At 40.1% G+C, this 23029-nt stretch overlaps 1 protein-coding gene across 1 annotated transcript; it reads left to right on the top strand.

Moving 5' to 3' along the window:
• The first annotated feature begins 17341 nt into the window (after positions 1–17341).
• On the top strand, positions 17342–17935 carry LOC108320699 (uncharacterized). The gene has a single exon (XM_017552212.2). The coding sequence runs from the start codon at positions 17342–17344 to the stop codon at positions 17933–17935; it is 594 nt and encodes a 197-aa protein (XP_017407701.2).
• The last annotated feature ends 5094 nt before the right edge of the window (positions 17936–23029 follow it).

Below are 23029 nucleotides of genomic sequence, written 5' to 3'. Positions count from 1 at the left end.
AAAAACTCTGGAGCTTAAAACCTCACATATAAGCTCATTCACATTTGACATACACATCCTGCTTAATCTCACAATCACAATCATAATATCCTGCATTTGTTCACAAAGCTTGTGAATCACCTGTATAAGCATTTTATGTGCACATCTATCTCAACATCAATCAATCACTAATCATCATCAAGCATTACTTATCACACAATCACAGTCAATAGCAAACCATCATAACAAACCAGGTTTCCAATAGAGTACATCAAACCCTAAACAAAAACAAAAGTAAATAAGTTCAGAACACTTAAACCAACAAAAGCATAAGTTCATGATAGCATTCATCAGTAAATGCTATCTCAGCTCCCCATCAATCTGAGTTGTCCTCTATATCTTCCTCTTCTTCCTCATCTTCATTATCTTCAAACGCATCATCATCATCAGCTTCATCTTCTTCCATCTCTCTAACTGAAGCTTCAGCTGCTTCAGCTCCTCCTCCTTGCACCGACTCCTCTGGCCAAGCTACCACATTATGGAATTCCTCCATAGTCCACCTGTGAGCGGGAGGTGTATCATACATCCCCACAATCATCTCAGCAGTAGCCACCTGCCCTCTATGAATGGACTGTAACTGAGCACCTATAAGAGACATGTACATGTCCCTCATCTGGAACGGTTCTGCTTCATGTGTCTCAGCAGATGTCTGGCTCTATGCTTGCCCTCTTTCTCGGCGAGCACGGCGTGGTGGAACTGGCTGAGCTGCCTCCTCACCTCCACAGTACTGTCTGTAATATGCCTCATCAATAGCTTTTCTTGGCCTTTCAAATGGTGGAGCAGAAGTGTCCACCCTAGCTATCTTACAAAGGTGAGTGATTAAGGAAGGATGTCCGAGGGGTGCTTTGTTATTTGAGGTATTGGCACACACACTAATCTCATCAGTTATCACCTGCCCAATGTTAACATTTAAGTTCCTGATAGCACAGTAGATGAAGAGTGCCCGGCTGAGAGTAATATCTGACACATGTGAACATGGCTGAATGTTGGCATGAGAAAATGCCATCCAATACTTTGCAAGAGGAGTGAGATCAACCCTCCTAATGTTTACCACTGAGCCAGATCTATTCCTTTGGAAGTGTCCTCCAGGTATACATAGTACTCTTTCTACATCGTCAAAATCAGCCTCTTCCTCCATGCAAAGAGCAAACTGGCACTGCTCACCAGCCCACACAGTATCCAGGAGGTTATTGATAGAATCAGGATCATACCTGATAGCATGGCCTCTGACATAGCCCAGATAATTTTCAGCTGGATAATCATCAATCTTCTTTGCATTGGTGTAGAATTCTTTTACCACAGCTATGTTGGCAGGTGCAGGATATGTGGTAGCTTTCCCCAGTCATTCCCTAACAATTGCTCTCCAAATTGAGGAGCAAAGTTAGGTATCATTCCAACTTTTCTTTCCATGAGGAGTCTTCTGTCTTGTACCACCTTGAAGTGCTTCTCTTGTTTCCGAGAGAGGAACCTACTAGAATAGAACTGTTCTGGTTCCTTTTCCTTTCTCTTGGTTGCCATGGTTTTCAATCTCTTTCCAGAAGAGGATGCCATTCCTGCATTCAAACACAGATACAAAACCACAGAACATGATGTTAATCATTAGTAAAACACAGAATACAACTCCTTTCGAAGCTAAACCACCGCTGAAGGTCAGAATTTCCCCTCAGCGTCACGAGTGCCACAGTCCAAAACGCAACAAATCAAGAAAACCAAGTCTAGCAGAGTGTCGCTCAACGGCAGTTTACCCCTGAGCGGTAACTCTGCAGAGTTTTGAAAAATCTCTTTTAAGCTGTCCTAACTCCACCCCAAATGCAATTTTCAGTTTTCCAGATCAAAACCATGCAGTTTAATCGGTTCAAACATCAATTATATCATCAAATCATGCATACAAACCAAAACCCCTAAATATTCATGCTTTGTCAATCACATTCAAAATCAAGAACCCTAGAATGAACAAAATGCTTTTTTTACTTACTTGGGTGGAGATACTAGATGCAATGAGAATACTTCCAAGCTAGAATGCTCTCTTCCAACCCCAAACTTTGATGAAACACTAGTGAGCAAGTGAGTGGAAGAGAAAATTTTTCACAAGAGAAGAGGTAAAAGATGTGGAGAACCTTGGAAAAGGTATGTGGGAGTGTTTGTGCAGAAAAGAGCCAGCAAACAGAAGCTTATGCGCAGCTTAGGGTATAAAAATACCCTAATGGGCTCGGGTCCCGCTAAGGGGAAACTAAAGCCCATTCTGCGAGAGTACCGCTCAGCGGCACCTTCGTGATGTGCTCTTCTCCCTCTTTTCTTAACCTACGTGCCTCCTAAACATGCCCCTCACTGGTTCCCTGCAATTAAATTTTCAGAATACTTATGCAAAACCCTATTATGCAACTAAAATGAAACAAACAGAAATATTCAATCAACTGGGTTGCCTCCCAGGTAGCGCTTGTTTAACGTCACGAGCCTGACCCAAAATCCACCAACACCCATCAGTAGGTGTTACAATACTTACCAACACCCATCAGTAGGTGTAAAATTTCCTCACCAACACCCATCAGTAGGTGTTACACACTTAGCATCCTTCAGTAGATGCTATATCCAACTAGCATCCTTCAGTAGATGCTATGTCCAACAAAATATTTACAAAATAATGTCCACAAATTAAAAATTACAAAACCAAAATAAAATCAAAAGTTTTTAAATCACTGGGTTGCCTCCCAGCAAGCGCTCTTTTAACGTCATTAGCTTGACCCAGTAAAGTTCAAGTTCCTTTTTCATAGTTGATGTTGTTATCCCACCAACTCCTCAACTGTTTCCTGTGCACTGTTTTGATATTTCCAAAATGCGGAGACTCTATCTCTATCATCTCCTTCTCTTTATAGCCTTTCACTACCCACAACTTGTTTTTGATTCTCACAGGTGTACCAAGTTGGAGTCTTCCTTTCTTCAAGTCACCAGGAATTTTTCCTCCTCTTCCAATCTTTTCTCCTTTATGAACCTGAAATAACAAACAATGGTTTCCTGTAACCTTGGGCTCTTCATCTTGATGGCTAGTCATGTGTGCATCTTCAAATGCAGCTTTATAACTAGCTTCTTCCTCCTTTGTTTGCCTCTCATCTTTAAAGACATCTACAACAACTCTATCCTCTCGGTCCTGAAGCACCACTATACCTTCGTTTACATCAATGATAGCTTTGGCCGTTTTCATAAACAGTCTTCCAAGAATGATAGGTATCTTTTCTGTCTCCATCTTCATCACCACAAAGTCTGCCAAGAACTAGAGTTTGCCAACACAAACTATAACGTCCTCTGCAATCCCACATGGTTCCTTTGAAGATCCATCGGCCATTACTAACTTAACCTTTACAGGTTTCATATTGACATTGCCGATTTGCTCCAGTAAAGAGTAAGGTATCAAGTTAACACTTGAACCTAAATCAAGAAGAGCTTTTTTAATCCTTTTCCTCCCTATAGTACAAGGGATAGAAAAGCCTCCTGGATCTGCTGCTTTTGGAGGGAATGACTCCTTTTTAACAGTTTTACACTTCTTTGTATCATCATCTCTACGCCTTTTCTTTGTAGAGACGTCTTCCTCAGGTTTGGTGTAAACTGCATTTTGTTGTAGAATCTGCTCCCAAGGTGCATCATTATCCACCATATTGAATAATTCAGTGAAATCCAGTTGATTCTCATGATTAATTGGAAAAGGAAAACTATTCTTGCTCTCTATTTCTCTTTTCTCTTCTATTTCTCCTTTGTCTAACTCAACTATCTCCTCATTTGTGCTCTCCACCACTCTACATTCTTCTCTGGGGTTAACCTCAATATTAGCCCCAAAATTTCTATTAGGTTTTTCTTCCACTTGCTTCGTAATCTGACCCATCTGAATCTCCAAATTTTTGATAGCAGCTTCAGTGCTCTTTTGGGTAGACTCAGTTTTCTGTATAAATTGATTCACAGTTTCTTCCATCTTTGTAAACCTTTCGTTAAATGAAGCAAACTGTTGCCATAGAGTTGGTTGTTGCTGTTTGAATTGACCATTTTGTCCAGCCTGCCCATTCTGCCCTTGACCAATGCTTGGGTGTGGTTTCCACCCTTGATTGAAGTTCCCTTGACGGTATGGAAACTGGTTGGCCATAAAGTTCACATCTTCCAAAACTTCTGCTGGAAAGGCACACTGACCATTTACGTGGTCACCTCCACATAATTCGCACAACTGAGATTGTACCTGTGCAGCAGTCTTCAACTCTTTAGGCAATTGAGCAAGTGTTTTTGTAAGAGCTTCCAGTTGTTGAGTTAGAATTTTATTTTGTGCTAGCAAGGCATCATGCGTTTGTAATTGAAGAACTCCTTTTTGTTGCAGAGGAGCTCCTCTTTCACTATTGAGCTCATTATCACTTGTAGCCACATTTTCAATAATTTCTTTTGCTTCCTCTGGAGTTTTCCATTTAATGTTTCCTCCTGCTGAGGCATCAATCATCATCTTGGTTTGTGAACCAAGCCCTCCAAGGAAGGTAAGGACTACTTCCTCTTCTTCAAAGCCATGCGTGGGTGTTTTCCTTAACAAGCTTTTGTATCTATCCCATGCATGCCCCAGTGATTCTTCCATGCCCTGCCTGAATGAAAAAATCTCTTGCTTGCCTTTAGTCACCTTAGATTGTGGAAAGTATTTATTTAGAAACTTGGTTACCACTGCTTCCCACTCTGTGAAACTTCCTTCTGGGAAAGAATTTAACCAAAGCTTAGCATTGCCTCCTAATGAGAAGGGAAACAAGCTAAGTTTGATCGCTTCATCTGGCACCCCATTGATTTTGACTGTGTTGCAAATCTCATTAAATGTAGTGAGGTGCTCATATGGGCTTTCATGAGATAACCCATTGAATTGATTTCTCTTTACCAGTTGGATCAACGCTGGTTTGACCTCCATATTAGCTGCATTGACTCTAGGTCTAGCTATACTGTTAAAGTGCTGAGGTCCAGCTATATTGGTGTAATCAGCAAGAGTTCTTCTGCTATTATTGTTCTCCATATTTTCTGTGCTATGGTCAGAACCTTGTGGTGATGGTTGCAACAGAGTTTCCGGAGAAGGAAAGAGTTCTCTAGATGTTCTGATTCTTCTCCTCCTTCTACTCTCGTCCAAACCTTCAAGAAGAGGTTCTGCACTTATCTTGCTCCTAGTTCAAATTGCCTCCTGCATACACAAGAACACAAAACCCTAAAATTCTTGGTTAGCACAAAAAGATATAGGAGAAGATAAAATAAAAACAGAAAAATAAAAACAGAAATAAAATAAATTAAAATAAAAAAAGAAAAAATAAAAACAGAAAAATAAAAACAGAAATTCAAAATTAAAGTCAAAGATAATCAATAATCACACAAATTAACCAGTTAAACCACGAGTCCCCGGCAATGGCGCCAAAAACTTGATGGACAAATTTATGAACACCAAAATGTGATGTCACAAACTTGTTTTATAATCGGCAAGTATGACCGAATCGTTTCAAGTAATAAACTTGGTAAGACCAAGTATCGTTCTCCCAAAGGACTCACGGCCTAGTTTAGTTATGTGATTTGTTGATTAGCTAAGACTTAAGAACGAAATAATTGGATTTTAATATGCAAAAGACGAAAATAAACATGTATGCATGAGAATGATCAATGGCTAAAACAAAATACAAATACTTTCAATGGAATATATGGATGAGTATGTTGTTGGGGTTCATCAATTTCATCTTTTCCACTCTCATATATTTTAGGAATTCAACATTCAATTCATCATTGTTAATGCCACTCTCTAAATTACCTTTCAAGAAGGCTTCTCCCTAATTACGAGTTCATACGATTCCTAGCATCCCTAATAATTAGTTTATTCAGCACAAGAGCTTAAGGCAACCAATATACTATTGGGAGAAATTCCCCAGATCTAGACTTCCCCGTACGTTTCCGTATCGACAAAATCAATAATCATGCAGTGAATGAGTTAAACAAAGCAAGCATTGAGCAAAGAAGGAAAACCCTAACTAATGATGAAAGAAAGCATAGGTCTTAAATGTAAGATGTAAAAATAAATTCCATAAATGAGAGTTTCATAAGACTACATTGATTCCCCCAACAACAATACAAGGTTTAGTTCACCATATTCATGGTGAAACTAGATGAACAATAATGAAATAAGGAAAGATAAAACCCTAGAAAGGTGAAGAGGTAGCCTGAGCATCCAAGATCCTCCTTCAAAGGGGTGGAAGAGAGAGTATTTGATTCGTCACAGCCAAAGATACAAACCCTAGGAAACCCTAAAGCTTATATACTATTCGTAAATTACAGAAAAATTAGGCCCAAGCCCATAAGTGTGCCGCTCAGCGGTAAGTGCGCGAGCTCGGTTCTTCCCCTCAGCGGCCATTTTTCCCCTCAGCGGATCCAACGTGACTTCCTGAGTGCCGCTCAGCGGTAAACTGCCGCTGAGCGGTAGTTGCGGCTCCTCCTTTTGCACTTTTTGATGTCTTTTCTGATTCCTTTTCTCTCCTTCTTCACTTCATTCACCAAATTCACCTTAAAACCTGCACAAAAACATTGAAATCAAGCATAAACCCTTCCAGCTCTCATATTTCTGAAAATATGAATAAAAGCATGATTTCAAGCTATTTTCTAAGTATAAAGGTTGCTTTTAGTATCAATTTTAAGCATGAAAATAACAGTTTTTCAACTGTTATCAACCTCCTACAATAGGGTTAGTGCAATGTGGTTCCAAAGAAATGACACGTAGGGGTATAACACCCAATCCCAGTGTAACAGGCTGAACCTCAGATATATCCTCAGAACATGAATCAAATTCAAATTTAGAAACAATATCAAACACAGGCTCAGATTCATGAAGTGCATGGAGAATAAACATTCATATGTGATAGAAAAAAGTGGTTCTCATCATGTAGAGACGGAGAATTAAAAGCATGCTCATCAACAATACAATCATCAATATACCTATCAACTGCATAATCATGAACAACATAATCATCAATAGCATAATCAAACTGAGGTATGTTTACCTCCACTTCCCTAAATATGGATGAAGTGGTGGAAGATGATGATGGTCTACCTATCTCAAAAGTGTTGCTTATATCTGCCTGTTCCTTAAAATCTTCATCAGTCTCCTCAGATGCAAGAGTAGGGACATAGGGCGGTAGGAAAGTAGGTGGCGTAGTAGTAAACTCATGACTCTGCTCCTCATCTCCTATGTGGATGACACTGACATCATCAGGAATCTGAACAGTCTGAAATGGTGATTGCCCTAAGTCTTGAGACTGTTCCTAATTGAGCTGAGTGGTCATCTACCCTATCTGATTGCTCAAGCTTTGAAAGTATGCTTTGTTCTCTTGCTGAAACTGAAGGTTTTGCATGGTCATCTTCTCCAACAACTCTTGCAATGTAGGCTCAGAAGTAGAAGGTTGAGGAGCTATTTGGGCAGGCTCATAAAGTTGCAACTGCTGTTGTTGCTGGACTGACAGAGGCATACAAGTATTTTGGAATGGTGGTTCTTGATATTGATGTTTTACGGTCCCATACCATTCCATGTTAGGATCATTCCACCCAGGATCATTGTTGTAACCATACTGCACAGGGAAGAATTTTTCCAGAAACTGATGCTCAAGATCTTCCCAAACGGTGACGGATCCTGGAGGAAGACAGTATCCCCAATCCTTTGCTACTCCTTGTAATGAGTGCGGAAATGCCCTTAAGAAAATGTGATCATCCGGGACATCTAGAGGAATGTAGTGTAGTGCTAGGAAGTGACTCTTAGGTTGTCTCTCAAGGACCAAATGTGGTTCGAGACTTAGCTCAAACACATAGTGGGGGGTTTTGAAAGTGTTTTTGTGCTTAGAAATGAACTAAATTAAAATTGGAAATTAAATACAACCAAACATAATTGAAAACATTGAAATAAATGAACAAAGCATGAAGACCGAACGGTCCTACAAATGACCAAACGGTTCTACATTGAGACCAAACGGTCTCTAAAAGTGAGGAAATTGGAAATGCGGGAAGCTAAAGAAGCCGAACAGATTAGACAGCATGAAAACAGTAAATTGAATGGTCCTAAAGCAAGATGTGTGAACTAATTAACATGCAAGAAATAAATGACAAAACGCATCAATGCTCTTAAATTGCTGATGAGTGCATATTTGTACCCCCATTTATGCATTAAAATTAAAATTTTGATGGGATAATTGTGTTTAAATGGTTGATTTTAAGTGAATTTGTGATGATTGGAATTGTTGGGTTTGGGAATAAAAAGGGACTTAAAAGGTGATTTTTAGATGCATAAATTATTCTTGGAAATTCTTACGTTTATTTGTGCAGCTGAGAATATAAGTTTTATTGGTCCAAATAGCAATTCAAGGCCCAAAATCAGATTTTATTCGGAAAATAAGATACAAATGAGCCAAACAGACAGACTTTACCCTTGCACCTCCCAATTTTCCTACATACACCCATCTTCTCTTAACCAGGCCCAACACTAAGCCAAATAGTAATCCTATTCTGAATACACCCCCTAAATTTCCTTACTCGTACCCCTCCTACCACTAACTAGTCAGACTTCACCAGATCATGCCACGTGGCAATCCACCATTAACAAATTGAACCATACAAATGATGCCACATCATTAATCCTTTCACTTACTAGTGAACCAATCAGAACACGCCACCTCAGCCCTAACACATGTGCATCATCTTCTCCAAAGAGAAACCCTAATCCAAACCCTAGCCACCTATAGTGTCGTCCGTCGTTGCCGCAACCTCCACGACTACCGTTCATCTCCTCCTTTCCCGCTGACGCATCAACGGACCTCCATTCCCGCCACCACAACGCCTCAACCATTTCGCCGCGACAACACCGTCAACCATTAAGCCACCGCAAGCAACCACCACGCTTCTCGCTCACCATCTTCATCTTCTCCCTAGCGTCGCCGGCATCATCACCGCCACACAACCCTGGACCACTGTCAACCTTCAAACAGCGCCACTAGCCTCCATCAAAATCGAGAGAACCAACCACCCAGAAGCACGATCTTCATCGCGTCTCTCCTCGCGAGTTCGCCAAACCGCTTCCGTCACTACCGCACCACCACCACGCCGCGACCTCCATCATCAATCTTCATCTCTAATCGCGACATCACCTCGTAGGACACCCTGCCGCCTCCACGCCACTCGCGCCTTCCCACTACAGCACTGCCACTGCCATGGCCGCAACCATCTTGCAGCCGTCGCACGACCTTCCTCCACGGCCAATCATCATCTCAGACCTACAAATCCAAAAACCCAGAAAACCCAATCCGAACAAAGCTCGCACACCATCCTCACCACACCATCTCCTCGTTGAGTCGTCGCCGCAAGGACCGTCATCCACCATCACAGCGCATCAGTCACGCCCGCCACCACTAGGTGAGTCCCTCCACCGTCGCGCAACCAACCGCACTTCCATAACCAGCAAATCAATCACAGAAGCCGCGGAGCAATGCGGGACAGAGAAAGCCCTTTCCCCCAATCTGCAAAACCTTAATTTTGGGTGGGAAAGGGGCTGACACGTGGCGAGTTTCCATTGGCCATGACCATATGAGTCAAAGCTGGTCAACAAGCCTTCTCTGGTCAAAGTTTGGTCAAACAGGGACTTTTGGTGCAATTTTGGGAACTTTAGAAGGGACTAAAGTGCAGATAGAAGAAATTTTAGGGCTTATGTGTAATTTTGGAAAATTTAGAAAAAGCTAAAAGATAAAAGTCAGTTGTTGAAATAATTTAATTTGGGAATATCAACAGAAAATATCTTCCAAATAATGTTTTAATTATCTAAATCTTTTAGTTATTTGGAAGATATAAGATAAAAGATTCTCTCAACTGAATATTCAGAGTCCAAGCCCAATCAAGCCCTATATAAAGAGACTTAGGGGAGGCAGAAAAGGGAACTTCACTTCATTCATTCATTCACTACTTCTCTCTCTTAGTTCATCTTGTATTGAACTTCATTCATGGAGAGCTAAGCATCTAGGGTTATTCTGTTGTAATTCCATGATGGATTCTGAGGTTACGTTCAGTTAATGCAATTGTTTACTTTGATTATTGATTTAATTTGTTCTCTCTATGTCTTTCATCTCTTTATCTTTTTAAAAGTAAAGATTTTTGCATCATAATGTGTTTGAATCTACATGCATATTGATTATATGAGTTTCAGGGTTTCTAGGTTTAATTAAGAATCTACTTTGATTTTGTAAGACCCTAGGAAATCAGCACTACAAATTATATGTCAAATCACAATTATTGCACACCACGTCACTGTTCAGAGCCATTAAAAACGCACTTTGCACTGCATGCACGAGCGCCACGTGTCACGTTAGAAGCTTCTGAAATCAGAAGTGGGAGTGCAGGTCTCAGCAGAGGAGACGCTCGTTCGTTTGGGCGTGGAAATTAACAAAACTGAGTTTTTGAAAAACTCTCTCTCACCTGCACGCACTCTTCTTCTTCCTCAGAACTCAACTCTTCATTTTCTCCACCTTCTCTCTAGAAACCTTCACCTTCTCTCTACTGTAACTCATCACCTTCTTCTCCAATCACGTTTCAAAACCGTAGAAACGTTCCTGGAGACGTGAACGTCATTCTGGACCGAACAGAATTGGGATCGGAACTGGTAAGTTCTCGTCGCTAACCGTTCGTCCATTTTGGTTTCATGCGAACCCTAGTTCTGGTTGCATGCATGGGTTATAGGTCTGAGCTGTTTCTGATTTTTGGTGTTTTAGATTAAGTGAAAGTTGTTGAGTGAATCTACGGGTAGAACACTGTAAGAGGACAAACTAAACCTTGCATTTTGGACGTACACTGCTATCCAGGTAAGGGAAGCTTAATAATTTAGTTTATACTTGGATGATTGTGTGCAAGCATGATAGGAATTGAATGTATGAGATGTATGCTGTTTGAGTATGCCTGAACGATCGCTGTTATGCATGAATGAATGTAGTATGTGCTGGTTGATACGTATGAATTGGAAAATGGATGAGTTTTGTATAGTATGAGTTGTTAATATGAATTCTATAAAGTATGTAGATTAAATGAGGAATCTGAGATTATATGATTATGAATCGTATGAAAAATGTTGAGTTAGAATAGATGAGAAATATGAATATGATAATTCTTACTATGATAAGCTGCGTTCGTCATCGTACGGTCTTATACCGTTCGGTTTCTAGTCATTTGCTTAAAAAGGAATTCTTTTATTTGAAAAGAGTCCCGATTGAGAACGAGCGTCCCGTGAAATACTATGTTGAGCGTTCGGCCCAGCCTAGGGGTAATCTTGTAAATTAAATTAAGTTATTATCCCTTATACTTATAAATTGGTAGCGCTCGGTCTTACACTGAGCGTTCGTCCTAATTAGCACTCGGTCTTATACCAAGCGTTCGCTCTAAATAATTGTTGGTCTTATATCTAGCGTTCGTCCTAAGAAGTGTTCGGTTTTATACCGAACGCTCGTCCATACCTTTGATTTCAGAACATACGTAAATAGCGTTCGTCCCAAATTATTAGTAAATGAATATTCGCTTTCGGTCATTCACTGGCAGTCGATCCCTTTACACTAATTGTTCTCAGTATAATTAAATAATTGTCTTGTTGTATCTTTATCCATTTGAATTTGGTCTAGAGCCTTTGTACCTAAATTATTCTGAACATTTATGTTATATCTCTAAGAGTCGGTTCATTCAACTGATTCGAGTAGCAGTCACGTTCGTCATATAAGTACTTGTTGACTTATTCGGTTTGACAACGAGTCTTCTAAATCTAGTCTTTAGCGTTCGTCTTCGTTCTTCAGAAGTATGAACGTTCGTTATTTTATACTTTTAAAACTAAAGATAGAGATGATGATAAATTATAAGATGTTGAAGTGCGAACACTATATTGAATGATTATACGATTATGGAATTTGAACGAGCGTTCCAAGGAGGAACGACTCTTATATATATTGAATATTAAATTTGGTAAAGTATGACTGTGGATAAGTTAAGACTCGCTGTCCATCCTGATGTTCCGTGAGTACTATCTTCATGTAGAGGAAGTATGTCATGTGTGGGAACGGCAGGAGGTCCTTAGTCCATAAGTTAACATGGGCGACGTAAGAATGGACTGACCTCGAGTGGCAGTTGTTTGGTGTATCCCAGTTACTACATCACTCGGGTGCAAGGACGCTTGTAACTACATAGATTCATACAGTCCGGACGGTCGGTCTAGAATATATATATATATATTTCGGATGATGTTATATGTTGAGTTATGTGCTTGTATGAATTTAAATATTAGTGTATATGTTGATGTATGAATTAAATTACTTAAGCTTACCCTTTCGTTTTTCCTTGTGTTGTCTTTTTGTCTATGTACGTTCGTCCTGTCATTGCAATGATCATCCGTGTGGATGTGAGCAGACGGAGGTGCGTCACTTGAAGAGATGCTAGAAGAAGAAAATTTGGAAGACGCAAATCTGGTGGAAGTGGAAGTTAAAGTCGAGCCTTAGAGCGCTCGCGTGTCTTTCATTTATTAGTCTTTTAGTTTTAGTTGTAACGTTTGGTCAAGGTTTTGTAAGACCGTTCGTCTCTGAACTCCTGTCTATGTTGCGTTCGTTTACTTCTGTAATTTAAGCCGTTCGGCTTTTGACTCTCGTTTAGAAATGTGAAGACTGCACTGTTTTACTGATTAAATGTAATTAATTCTGATTATGGTAATTACTATATTTTGGGATGTTACAGATTTAATTTAAGAACTTTCATATGATTAAATGGTTTTTACTATCAATTGAGAATGTACTTTGGTTGGTAGTAATAATTTCAACTATAATTAATTGAGAATTTAATTTGATTGATTAACTTTTAACTTGGTTAGGGGATTTAAGAATAGACATGTGATGACAAATTTATTAACACCGAAAACGGCGCTACAAACTTGTTTAACAATCGGCAAGTGTGACCGAATCGTATCAAGTAATAAAACTAGGTAAGACCAAGTATCGTTTTCCCAAAGGACTCACGGCCTAGTTAGTTATCTGATTCGTTGATTATTTAAGACATGTGAACGATTGATTGTAGGTTTAAATGAAAAAGATAGTAATTAAACATGTATGCATGAATGTGATCAATGGCAAAAAGAGTAAAACAAACACGAAATGAATTATATGGATGAGTATGTTGTTGGGGTTATCAATTTCATCTTATCCACTCTCATATACTTTAGGAATTCATCAATCTTTTCATCAATGTTAATGCCACTCTCTAAATCACCTTGTCGAGAAGGCCTATCCTTAATTACGAGTTCATACAATTCCTAGCATTCCTAGTAATTAGTTCTGAAGTGCAGGAGCTTAAAGGCAACCAATATGCTATTGGAAGAAATTCCCCGGATCTAGATTTCCCCGTACAAAATCAATAATCATAGCAATGAATGAGTTAAACAAAGCAAGCATTGAGCAAAGAGGAAAAACCCTAACTAATGATGAAAGAAAGCATAAGTCTTAAATTAAGATGTTAAAACAAATTCCATATATGACAGTTTCACAAGACTACATTGATTCCCCAACAACAATACAAGGTTTAGTTCACCATATTCATGGTGAATCTAGATGAACAATAATGAAAGAATGGAAGCTAAAACCCTAGAAAGGTGAAAAGGTAGCCTGAGCATCCAAGATCTTCCTTCAAAGGGGTGGAAAAGAGAGTGTTTGCTTCGTCCCAGCCAAAGATACAAACCCTAGGAACACCTAAAGCTTATATACTGTTCGTAATAATACAGAAAATTAGGCCCAAGCCCAAAATAATGCCGCTCAGCGGTAAGTGCGTGAGTTGGTTTCCTCCCTTCAGCGGCCTTTTCACCACTCAACGGAGCCAACGTGGGTTTCTGAGTGCCGCTCAGCGGTAAACTGCCGCTCAGCGGTAGTTGCGGCTTCTCCTTTTGCACTTTTTGATGTCTTTTCTGATTCCCTTTCTATCCTTCTTCACTTCTTTCACCAAATTCACCTTAAAACCTACATAAAACACTGAAATCAAGCATAAACCTGTCCAACTCTCTTATTTCCAAAAATATAACCAAAAGCATGATTTCAAGCTAGTTTCTAAGTGTTAAAGGTTGCTTTTAGTATTAAATTTAAGCATGAAAATAACAGTTTTTCAACTGTTATCAGTCCCGCACATTCCTGAAAAGTGCAAGGACCCAGGTATATTTTGCATTCCTTGTGTGATTGGAAACAATAAATTTGAGAATGCCATGCTGGATTTGGGTGCTTCTGTTAATGTCATGCCTTTGTCTATATATGCATCTTTGTCTCTTGGTCCTTTGCAAACCACGGGTGTGGTCATTCAGTTGGCCAATAGGAGTGTTACCCACCCAATAGGTTTCATAGAGGATGTCTTGGTTAGGGTTGGTGAATTGATTTTTCCTGTTGACTTTTATGTTTTGGAAATGGAGGAGGGATTCTCTCATGGATCCGCTCCCATTATCTTAGGCAGGCCATTCTTGAAAATTGCCCGAACTAAGATTGATGTGTATGCTGGAACTTTGTCTATGGAATTTGCTGATATTGTTGTTCATTTTAATATCCTTGATGCAATGAAATTTTCAGCTGAGGACCATTCTCTGTTTAGGATCGATGCATTGGATGACATTATTGATGAAATTGTTGTTGACGACTTTCATTCTTTGCATGAGAAGAAGCATTCTTTTCTATCTTCTTTGCATTCATGCATTGAATCTAGATTCGAATCAGGATTTGAGAATGATGTTGATAATGTTGTGGATTTTGATGAGGATTGTGATGTCCAGGATATTGATGCTATGCATGATATTGATGATGTTGTTGACATATCTGTGATGGACATTGATTTGGATTGTGATGAGATGAGTGTTCTGCCTTTACCTATACACTCTTTAGAGTCAGAATGCATTAACCACGTTGCAGGAAGTACACTTGAATCTGACTTGCAGGCACCCACTCTTGAGCTGAAACAGCTCCCAGATAACCTCAAGTACGTGTACTTGGAGGATGATGAGAAGAAACCGGTGATCATTTCTACCTCCCTTGATTCTATTCAAGAGGAGAACTTGCTTGGTGTGCTGAGGAAGCACAAGAAGGCCATTGGTTGGAGTTTGGCTGACATACCTGGTATTAGCCCATCCACATGCATGCATAGAATTCTTTTGGAAGATGGGGCAAAGCCAATGAGACAGCCACAAAGAAGGCAAAACCCCGTGATCATGGACGTCATCAAGAAGGAGGTGACCAAGATTTTGCAAGCTGGGATCATCTACCCTATTTCAGACAGTCAGTGGGTGAGCCCCATCCATGTTGTGCCTAAGAAAACTGGCCTCACTATGGTGAAGAATGAGAGGGATGAGCTTATCCCAACTAGAGTGCAGAACAGCTAGAGAGTCTGCATTGACTATAGGAGGCTCAACCAAGCAACCAGGAAAGATCATTTCCCCTTGCCATTCATTGATTAGATGCTGGAGCGCCTGGCAGGTAAATCTCATTATTGTTTTCTTGATGGTTTTTCTGGTTACTTTCAAATAAATATTGCACCTGAGGATCAAGAGAAAACCACATTCACCTGCCCCTTTGGCACTTTTGCCTATAGGAGGATGCCCTTTGGTCTATGCAACGCCCCTGGTACCTTCCAACGGTGCATGCTTAGCATTTTTAGCGACTTTCTTGAGAGTTGCATAGAGGTGTTTATGGATGATTTTACTGTGTATGGATCCTCTTTTGATGCATGTTTAGACAGTCTGGAAAAAGTTTTGAAAAGATGCATAGAAACAAACCTTGTTCTCAATTTTGAGAAATGTCACTTCATGGTTGAACAAGGTTTGGTTCTAGGGCATATCATTTCTGAAAAGGGAATAGAGGTAGACCCTGCTAAGTTATTTGTGATTTCGCAGTTGCCTTACCTCTCTTGCGTGCGAGAGGTGCGATCTTTCCTTGGACATGCAGGTTTCTACAGGCGCTTCATCAAAGATTTCAGCAAGAAGGCGCTCCCCTTGTCCAGACTGTTGTAGAAGGATATTGACTTTGCTTTTGATGACAGATGCAAGGAGGCGTTTGATTGCCTGAAGGAAGCTTTGACCACCACTCCTATCATTCAGGCACCAGATTGGACAGCCCCATTTGAGCTCATGTGTGATGCGTCTAATTATGCATTGGGGGTTGTCTTGACACAGAAAATTGACAAGCTGCCGCGAGTGATCTACTATGCTTCACGCACTTTGGATGCTGCCCAAGCAAATTATACCATCACTGAAAAAGAGTTGTTGGCAATTGTTTTTGCCCTTGATAAGTTTAGGTCATATTTGCTTGGATCACCTGTTATTGTGTATACTGATGATGCAGCTCTAAAGGTTTTGTTGAAAAAGGATGAGTCAAAGCCTAGATTGATCAGGTGGATGCTACTGCTCCAGGAGTTTGACTTGCAGATTAAAGACCGGAGTGGAGCACAGAATTTGTTTGCAGACCACCTCAGCCGGATTGAGAGAGCTGGGAATGAAGCTGATGTGTTGCCCATCCAGGATGACTTTCCTGATGAGAGTTTGTTGATGATTTCTTATTCTCACCCCACTCCTTGGTTTGCACACATTGTAAATTATTTGGTTGCTTCTGTTTTTCCTCCCTTAGCATCACGTGCTCAGATTGCTAAAATTAAGAGTGATGCTAAGTATTATGTTTGGGATGACCCATATCTGTGGAAGTTGTGCAGTGACCAGGTTACTAGGAGATGCATTCCGGACCATGAGATTGACTCGGTCCTGTAGTTTTGTCATGCCTCCTCACCTAGTGGTCATCTGGGATACAGAGAACAGCTCGTAGGGTGCTTGACTGTGATTTCTATTGGCCTTCCATCTTCAAAGATGCGGAGAGGATTTGCAGCACTTGTGAGCCTTGTCAGAGAGCAGGAGGATCAATTTCATAGAGACAAGAGATGCCTCAACAGCTTGTGCTGTTCTATGAGGTGTTTGATGTCTGGGGTATAGATTTCATGGGTCCTTTTCCTGTTTCTTTTGGTTTCTCTTATATTCTCCTTGTTGTGGATTATGTTTCAAAATGGGTGGAAGCTAGAGCCACCAAGACTAATGATGCTCGGGTTGTTGTAGATTTTGTTAGATCTCACCTCTTTTGCAGGTTTGGAGTGCCTAGAGCAATTGTTAGTGATTAGGGAACCCATTTTTGCAATAGATCCATGCAAGCTTTGCTCAAGAAATATGGGGTGACGCACAAAGTTTCTACACCTTACCACCCCCAAACAAATGGGCAGGCTGAGATCTCCAATAGGGAGATTAAGAGGATTTTGCAGTAATAGGTTGGACGATGCTCTTTGGGTGCACAGGACTACCTACAAAGCACCCATTGGGATGTCTCCCTATCGGGTTGTCTTTGGAAAGGCATGTCATTTACCAGTTGAGATTGAGCATCGGGCATATTGGGCTGTGAAGAATTGCAACTTCTCCAATGACCAAGCTGGAGAGGAAAGGAAGTTGCAACTGAATGAATTGGATCAGATCCGATTGGAGGCCTATGAGAACTCGAAGTTCTACAAGGAAAGGACCAAGAGGTTCCATGATAGCTCCACTGTTAGAAAGGACTTCGAGGTTGGCCAACAGGTTTTGTTGTATAACTCTAGACTCGGCCTCATGGGTGGTAAGTTGAGATCAAAGTGGACTGGACCTTTTGTTGTGACTAATGTTTATCCTTATGGTGCAGTAGAGATCCAAGGTCCATCTGCAGCTAAAAGCTTCAAGGTGAACGGGCATAGACTGAAGCCTTTCCTCAGCAATCCTTCTTTGTTGGATGCAGTGGTGGAGGAGATGTCTTTGGTCCACCCCACCTACCCTCCCATCTGACTCAGGGAGTTTCTTTTCTCCTTCCCTCCTCACTTTTATTGCACTTTGTCGATATCTGATGACTGTTCTGATTGTTTGATCTGCTGATTGTGACACACTGAGGACATTGTGTCGTTTAAGTGTGGTCTACTAGGGGAGGTTGTTTCTTTGTTCATGTTTCGGTTTTTATGTAGTTTGTTGTGTCTTGTGTACAGTTTTGCATGCTTTTCGTGAATTCTGGATTGTGATTAGGTTGTCAGTTTTCCTTCACTTCATTGATACTCTGATTTGTTGGATTCCTTGCTTTTCTTTGCTTGGAAGATGATCATGATGTTTGAGAGTTGAATTGATAGTGACCATATTACCTGTGTGAGATTTGAGCCATTTGATGATCTTTCTTGTGTGTGAGATGTCTCTTGATTGCTTGCACATATGTCTTGGCTTGACTCTTTTTGATGATTCTTGATTGATAGGTATGTTTGAAAGTGATAAAGGCATTTTGTTGTTGAGCCTCTAGAGCCAGATGAGCCTACCATGTTTTGATCCATTGATAACCCTTTTGAGCCTATGCTTTTCCCCATTTCTTTGTTTTGAAGCTCATACACTAGCCCTAAGTGAGAAACCATTATTACCTTAGCCTTAGGGAATTTTGGAGCTTTGGAATTGTTTTGGGAATAAGTGTGGTCTCTTGGGAGTTTCAGAGGAATTGGCTAGTGAGTCCTCTTCTTATCGTGTTTTTGTAAATATGTGGTGTATCTTGTCTCTTGAAATTGTATGCTGAATAGAGTAAAGAAAAGAGACAGGATGAAAAAAAAAGAGAGCAGAAAAACAGTGAAAAAAAAATTGTGAATAATTATGAATAATGGAGTCAAGAAGAGGATGGAATTAGAGGTTATGGGTGTGTTTGAATGCGTTTACACTTGTTCCCCATTGCTCCTCTGTTCCTTATGGTTGTTAGCTTCTTATCCAGATATATCCTCCCTTGTCCTTGGCCCACTTACAACCATGAAAAGACCTTTTGATTTGAACATGCGTATGTGCTTGAGTGTTGATATTAGAGGCTTGCCAACTCTATTTGTGTTTGCTTTCTTGAGTGCATTGAGTGACATTGATTTACCTTAAACACTTGAGAGAAACACTGATTGTGTGCATCTGTGAGGCTCTGTTGCTTTTGATTCATCTCTTGAACTGATTGACTGTTTTCCTTGTACTAAACTGTTTAGATGATTCTTTGAGTATGTGCTTTCATTGACTCTGTGTGGGATTCTGTCTATACCTTTTACTGTCCAGATTTTGTGAGAATTGTGCAACTGTGTTCTCTTTTTGGAGTCTTTGTTGTCTGTCTGTCGAGTCTATGTCACCTCCCTGATGTTTGAGTAGTTCCCTGGTTTTCGTCTTGGTTTTGCCCAGGAGTGCAAAACATTAAGTGTGGTCTATTTTGATGAGTTGTTATTTCTTGAACTATATTTAGTTTATTGCACTTAAATAAACCAGGGGATTGTGTTTAATTGTCTGTTATTTCCCCGTTTTCCGAATTCTACTTAATTTGGTCGGAAATTCGTAATTGTGCTAATTTGGGTTTTTTGAGCTGAGTAAGTGCATTTCTGGTTGTAGGGAAGTTATGGAAACATCATCTGGAACATTGGGACATGGCGTGACACACTCAAAGGCTCAACATTTAGTCATTTAGATTCTAATTAAAGTTGTAATTTCGTTTTCTAGAAGCCCTTAATTAGAATTAGGTGTTTTGGACCCTTTTAGGGGCAATTTTGTAAAAAAACCATTTGTAGGACATGTGCCTTTGAGGTTAGTGATTTGGACCTAGGGTTTTATTGTCTGGACCCACCCTTATTAAGGAGAGGACACACGGCCCTTGTCCAGCCGCCACTTGCCATTTACGAGGGTTTGACACTTTCTTGGCTTTTGGTCTTGGAGTCTGAGAATGGTTTTTACGCTCATTTTTTATGATGAATGAAAAAAAAAGCTTCACTTTCTATTTTGATGATTACACGTGGCCCTTTTTATTTCTTTGGTTCAAACAATTTTAATTTGAAGAACGTTCACGGCATGGGAGAATGGTAGCAACAAGCAATTCAACTTTTGGCTTTTAGGGAAGCGATCCAGCACGAGCTCATGGGAAGGTGCTACATGGAGAGCAACAACGTGTACGCGTTGAGCTAGAAGAAGTGAAGTGGTGTCTCGGCCTGTACGTGTGTTGGGCAGCCACTTGTTTTGGGGGTCTCGGCTTTTGAACGTTGCACGGAGAATGGATGGGAGGCTATCGCACGGTGCATTCAAATTGGCTTTGAAAGAAGTTCTCACACGTTGAGCTGGAAGCAAGGAAGGGGGCGTTGATTCACTTTTCTTTTTAGTAGCACACTCGGTGATTGAGTTTTATTTTCTTTCTTTGGAGAAGAGCAGCACGGTCACGTGAAGAACCAAGGAAGCACACAGACCTTTTCAGTTTTGCTATAGAAGCTTTGTACTTGGAGCATTGGGAGACGTGGAGTTGATTTAAGTGTAGCACATTCACTGAGTGTGTGAGGTGTTGTCACGGTTTGGGAGGATGCACAAGCTTACATTCTAACCTTTGATTAAAGCCTTTTATTGCTTCCTTGCTAGAACGGAAAAAGCACCGTGATTAATACTTGGAGAATAAAGTCTAGGTGATGGGACGTTGGCAGTAGCAACAATGCATTTCCTTTATTACTTTGAGAATGAAGAGGTGATTAGATGGGGGTAGGTGTACTTGTTTGGTGATAATTTTGAGAGAAGAAATATTTGCTTTGGAGAAATGGATGCAGCGAGGAAAATGTGCATTAGAGGTGATGGTGATTGATTATTAGGAGGGACCATGTCACGGTTGGAAGCATTGAATCACGCACATGGTCACGGGTTTTAAGGGGCTTTTGATTGATTGATTTTGGGAGGCACATTCACGGTAGAAGAGGTGGACTACTGTTCATGGTAGCAAATGGTCAAGTGAAAAGCACACGGTACATTAAATTCTAAGAAGAAGAGAAGTGATGTCATAGAAGGGGTTTTAGGTTTCTTTACTTATTCAAGCATTTAATGTTAAATGTTCTTTAAGCATTCATTTCAGTTGTCCTCCATTCTCAGTTTGCATTAAATTGTGATAGTATTTGAAGGTTGGGAAAGGAGTAGTTGATGTGGTAGAGAAAATGTAGAGATAGTAGAATGTAGAAGTAGTAGTTGGAAGAAGTGTTGTAGTTGTCTTTAGTTGTAGTAGATGTTGGTTCATACAAATGATAGATGTTGGCTACATACATCAAATGGTAGAGTTCATGGGTATTTATAGACCCATAGATTATTCTAGAACATACTAGCCACAACTTATGTGGAATGTTCTAGATTTTTACCTATGTAGAATATTCTTGATTTTTCTTCCTATCTTAGGTTTTTCTATAATATTCTAGAACTTGTATTACATGTCAATTCTTCTATCTAAGGAGCTTCTACATTCTTCTAGAATTTGCATTACACTTTAATACTCCTCCTTAATGCAAATTCGGTAACTCCAAGCATTGTGCGCAGTAGTTCAAATCTTGGTCTTGGTAATGCCTTCATAAATATATCTGCAATTTGGTCTTCTGTTGGACAGTACTCGAGTCGTATTTGTTTAGTTGTCTCTTCATCTCGAATGAAGTGATATTTAATGGCTATCTGTTTTGTTCTTTGATGATGGACTGGATTTTTTGCTATTGCTATTGCCGATTTGTTGTCGCAATAGATAATAGTTGGTCCAGCTTGTGGTTCACCCATTTCTTCAAGTATTCTTCGTAGCCATATTGCTTGACTTGTGGTTTCAGCAGCTGCTACATACTCTGCTTCTACTGTTGATTGTGCCACGGTTGCTTGCTTCTTTGATGCCCAAGATAAAATACCCGATCCTAGTGAGAAAGCATATCCTGACGTACTCTTCATGTCGTCCACTGATCCTGCCCAATCACTATCTGTGTAGCCAATCATCCTTGAGTTAGTCACGGTTTTGTACCATATACCAAACTCCTTTGTGCCTTGTAGATATCTTAAAATTCTTTTTCCTACTCCATAATGAATCTGACTTGGGTTTTGCATGAATCTTGATAGAAGACTTGTAGCATACATAATGTCTGGTCGTGTGGCTGTGAGATAGAGAAGACTTCCAATTAAGCTTCTGTAGCATGATGCATCTACCTCTTGTGCTCCATCATCTTTTTGTAGCTTTTCGTTTACCACCAGTGGAGTAGTGACAGGTTTACAACCATTCATCTTGAACTTCTTTAATAGAGCTTCAATATATTTCTTTTGAGAGATAAATATACCTTCCTTTTCTTGTTTCACCTCTATACCGAGGAAATAGTTCATCAAGCCAAGGTCGGTCATTTCAAATGTCTTCATCATGTCTTCTTTAAATTCTTTCATCATCTCTATATTGTTTCCTGTATAGATAAGATCATCGACATATATAGAGACAATGAGATGGTACTGACCTTGTGCCTTAATATATAGTGTTGGCTCACTCTTGCTCCTCCTGAATCCTTGATCGATGAAGTATTTATCAATCTTGCTATACCATGCTCGAGGAGCTTGCTTCAGGCCATATAATGCTTTTTTAAGTTTTAGTACTTTGCCTTCATTGCCTTTGTCGATGAAGCCCTGTGGTTGTTCAACATAAATCTCTTCTTCGAGCACCCCATTTAGAAAGGCTGACTTGACATCCAGTTGATAGATGTTCCATCCTTTTTGTGCTGCAAGAGCTATTAAAACTCTAATTGTATCTAAGCGAGCAACTGGAGCAAATGTCTCATTGTAGTCTATTCCTGGTTGCTGTGAGTAGCCTTTGGCAACCAATCTTGCTTTATGCTTTTGTATAGTTCCATCAGGATTGAGCTTTGTTTTATATATCCATTTGACTCCAATGATGTCTTTTCCATGAGGGCAATTTACGAGTTTCCAAGTGTTATTCTTCTCAATCATTTTAATCTCTTCTTCCATAGCCTTGACCCATACTTCTTGCTTTGATGCTTCTTCATAACAGTTAGGCTCAATCATGGCCATATTGCAGGTTTCATATATGTCTACCAAAGATCTTACTCTTCTTGGACTAGATTC

Source organism: Vigna angularis, chromosome 10 (assembly GCF_016808095.1).
Source record: "Vigna angularis cultivar LongXiaoDou No.4 chromosome 10, ASM1680809v1, whole genome shotgun sequence".
NCBI lineage: Eukaryota > Viridiplantae > Streptophyta > Magnoliopsida > Fabales > Fabaceae > Vigna > Vigna angularis.
Note: the sequence above shows the minus strand (reverse complement) of the source record. Positions and strands in the feature narration are given on the sequence as shown.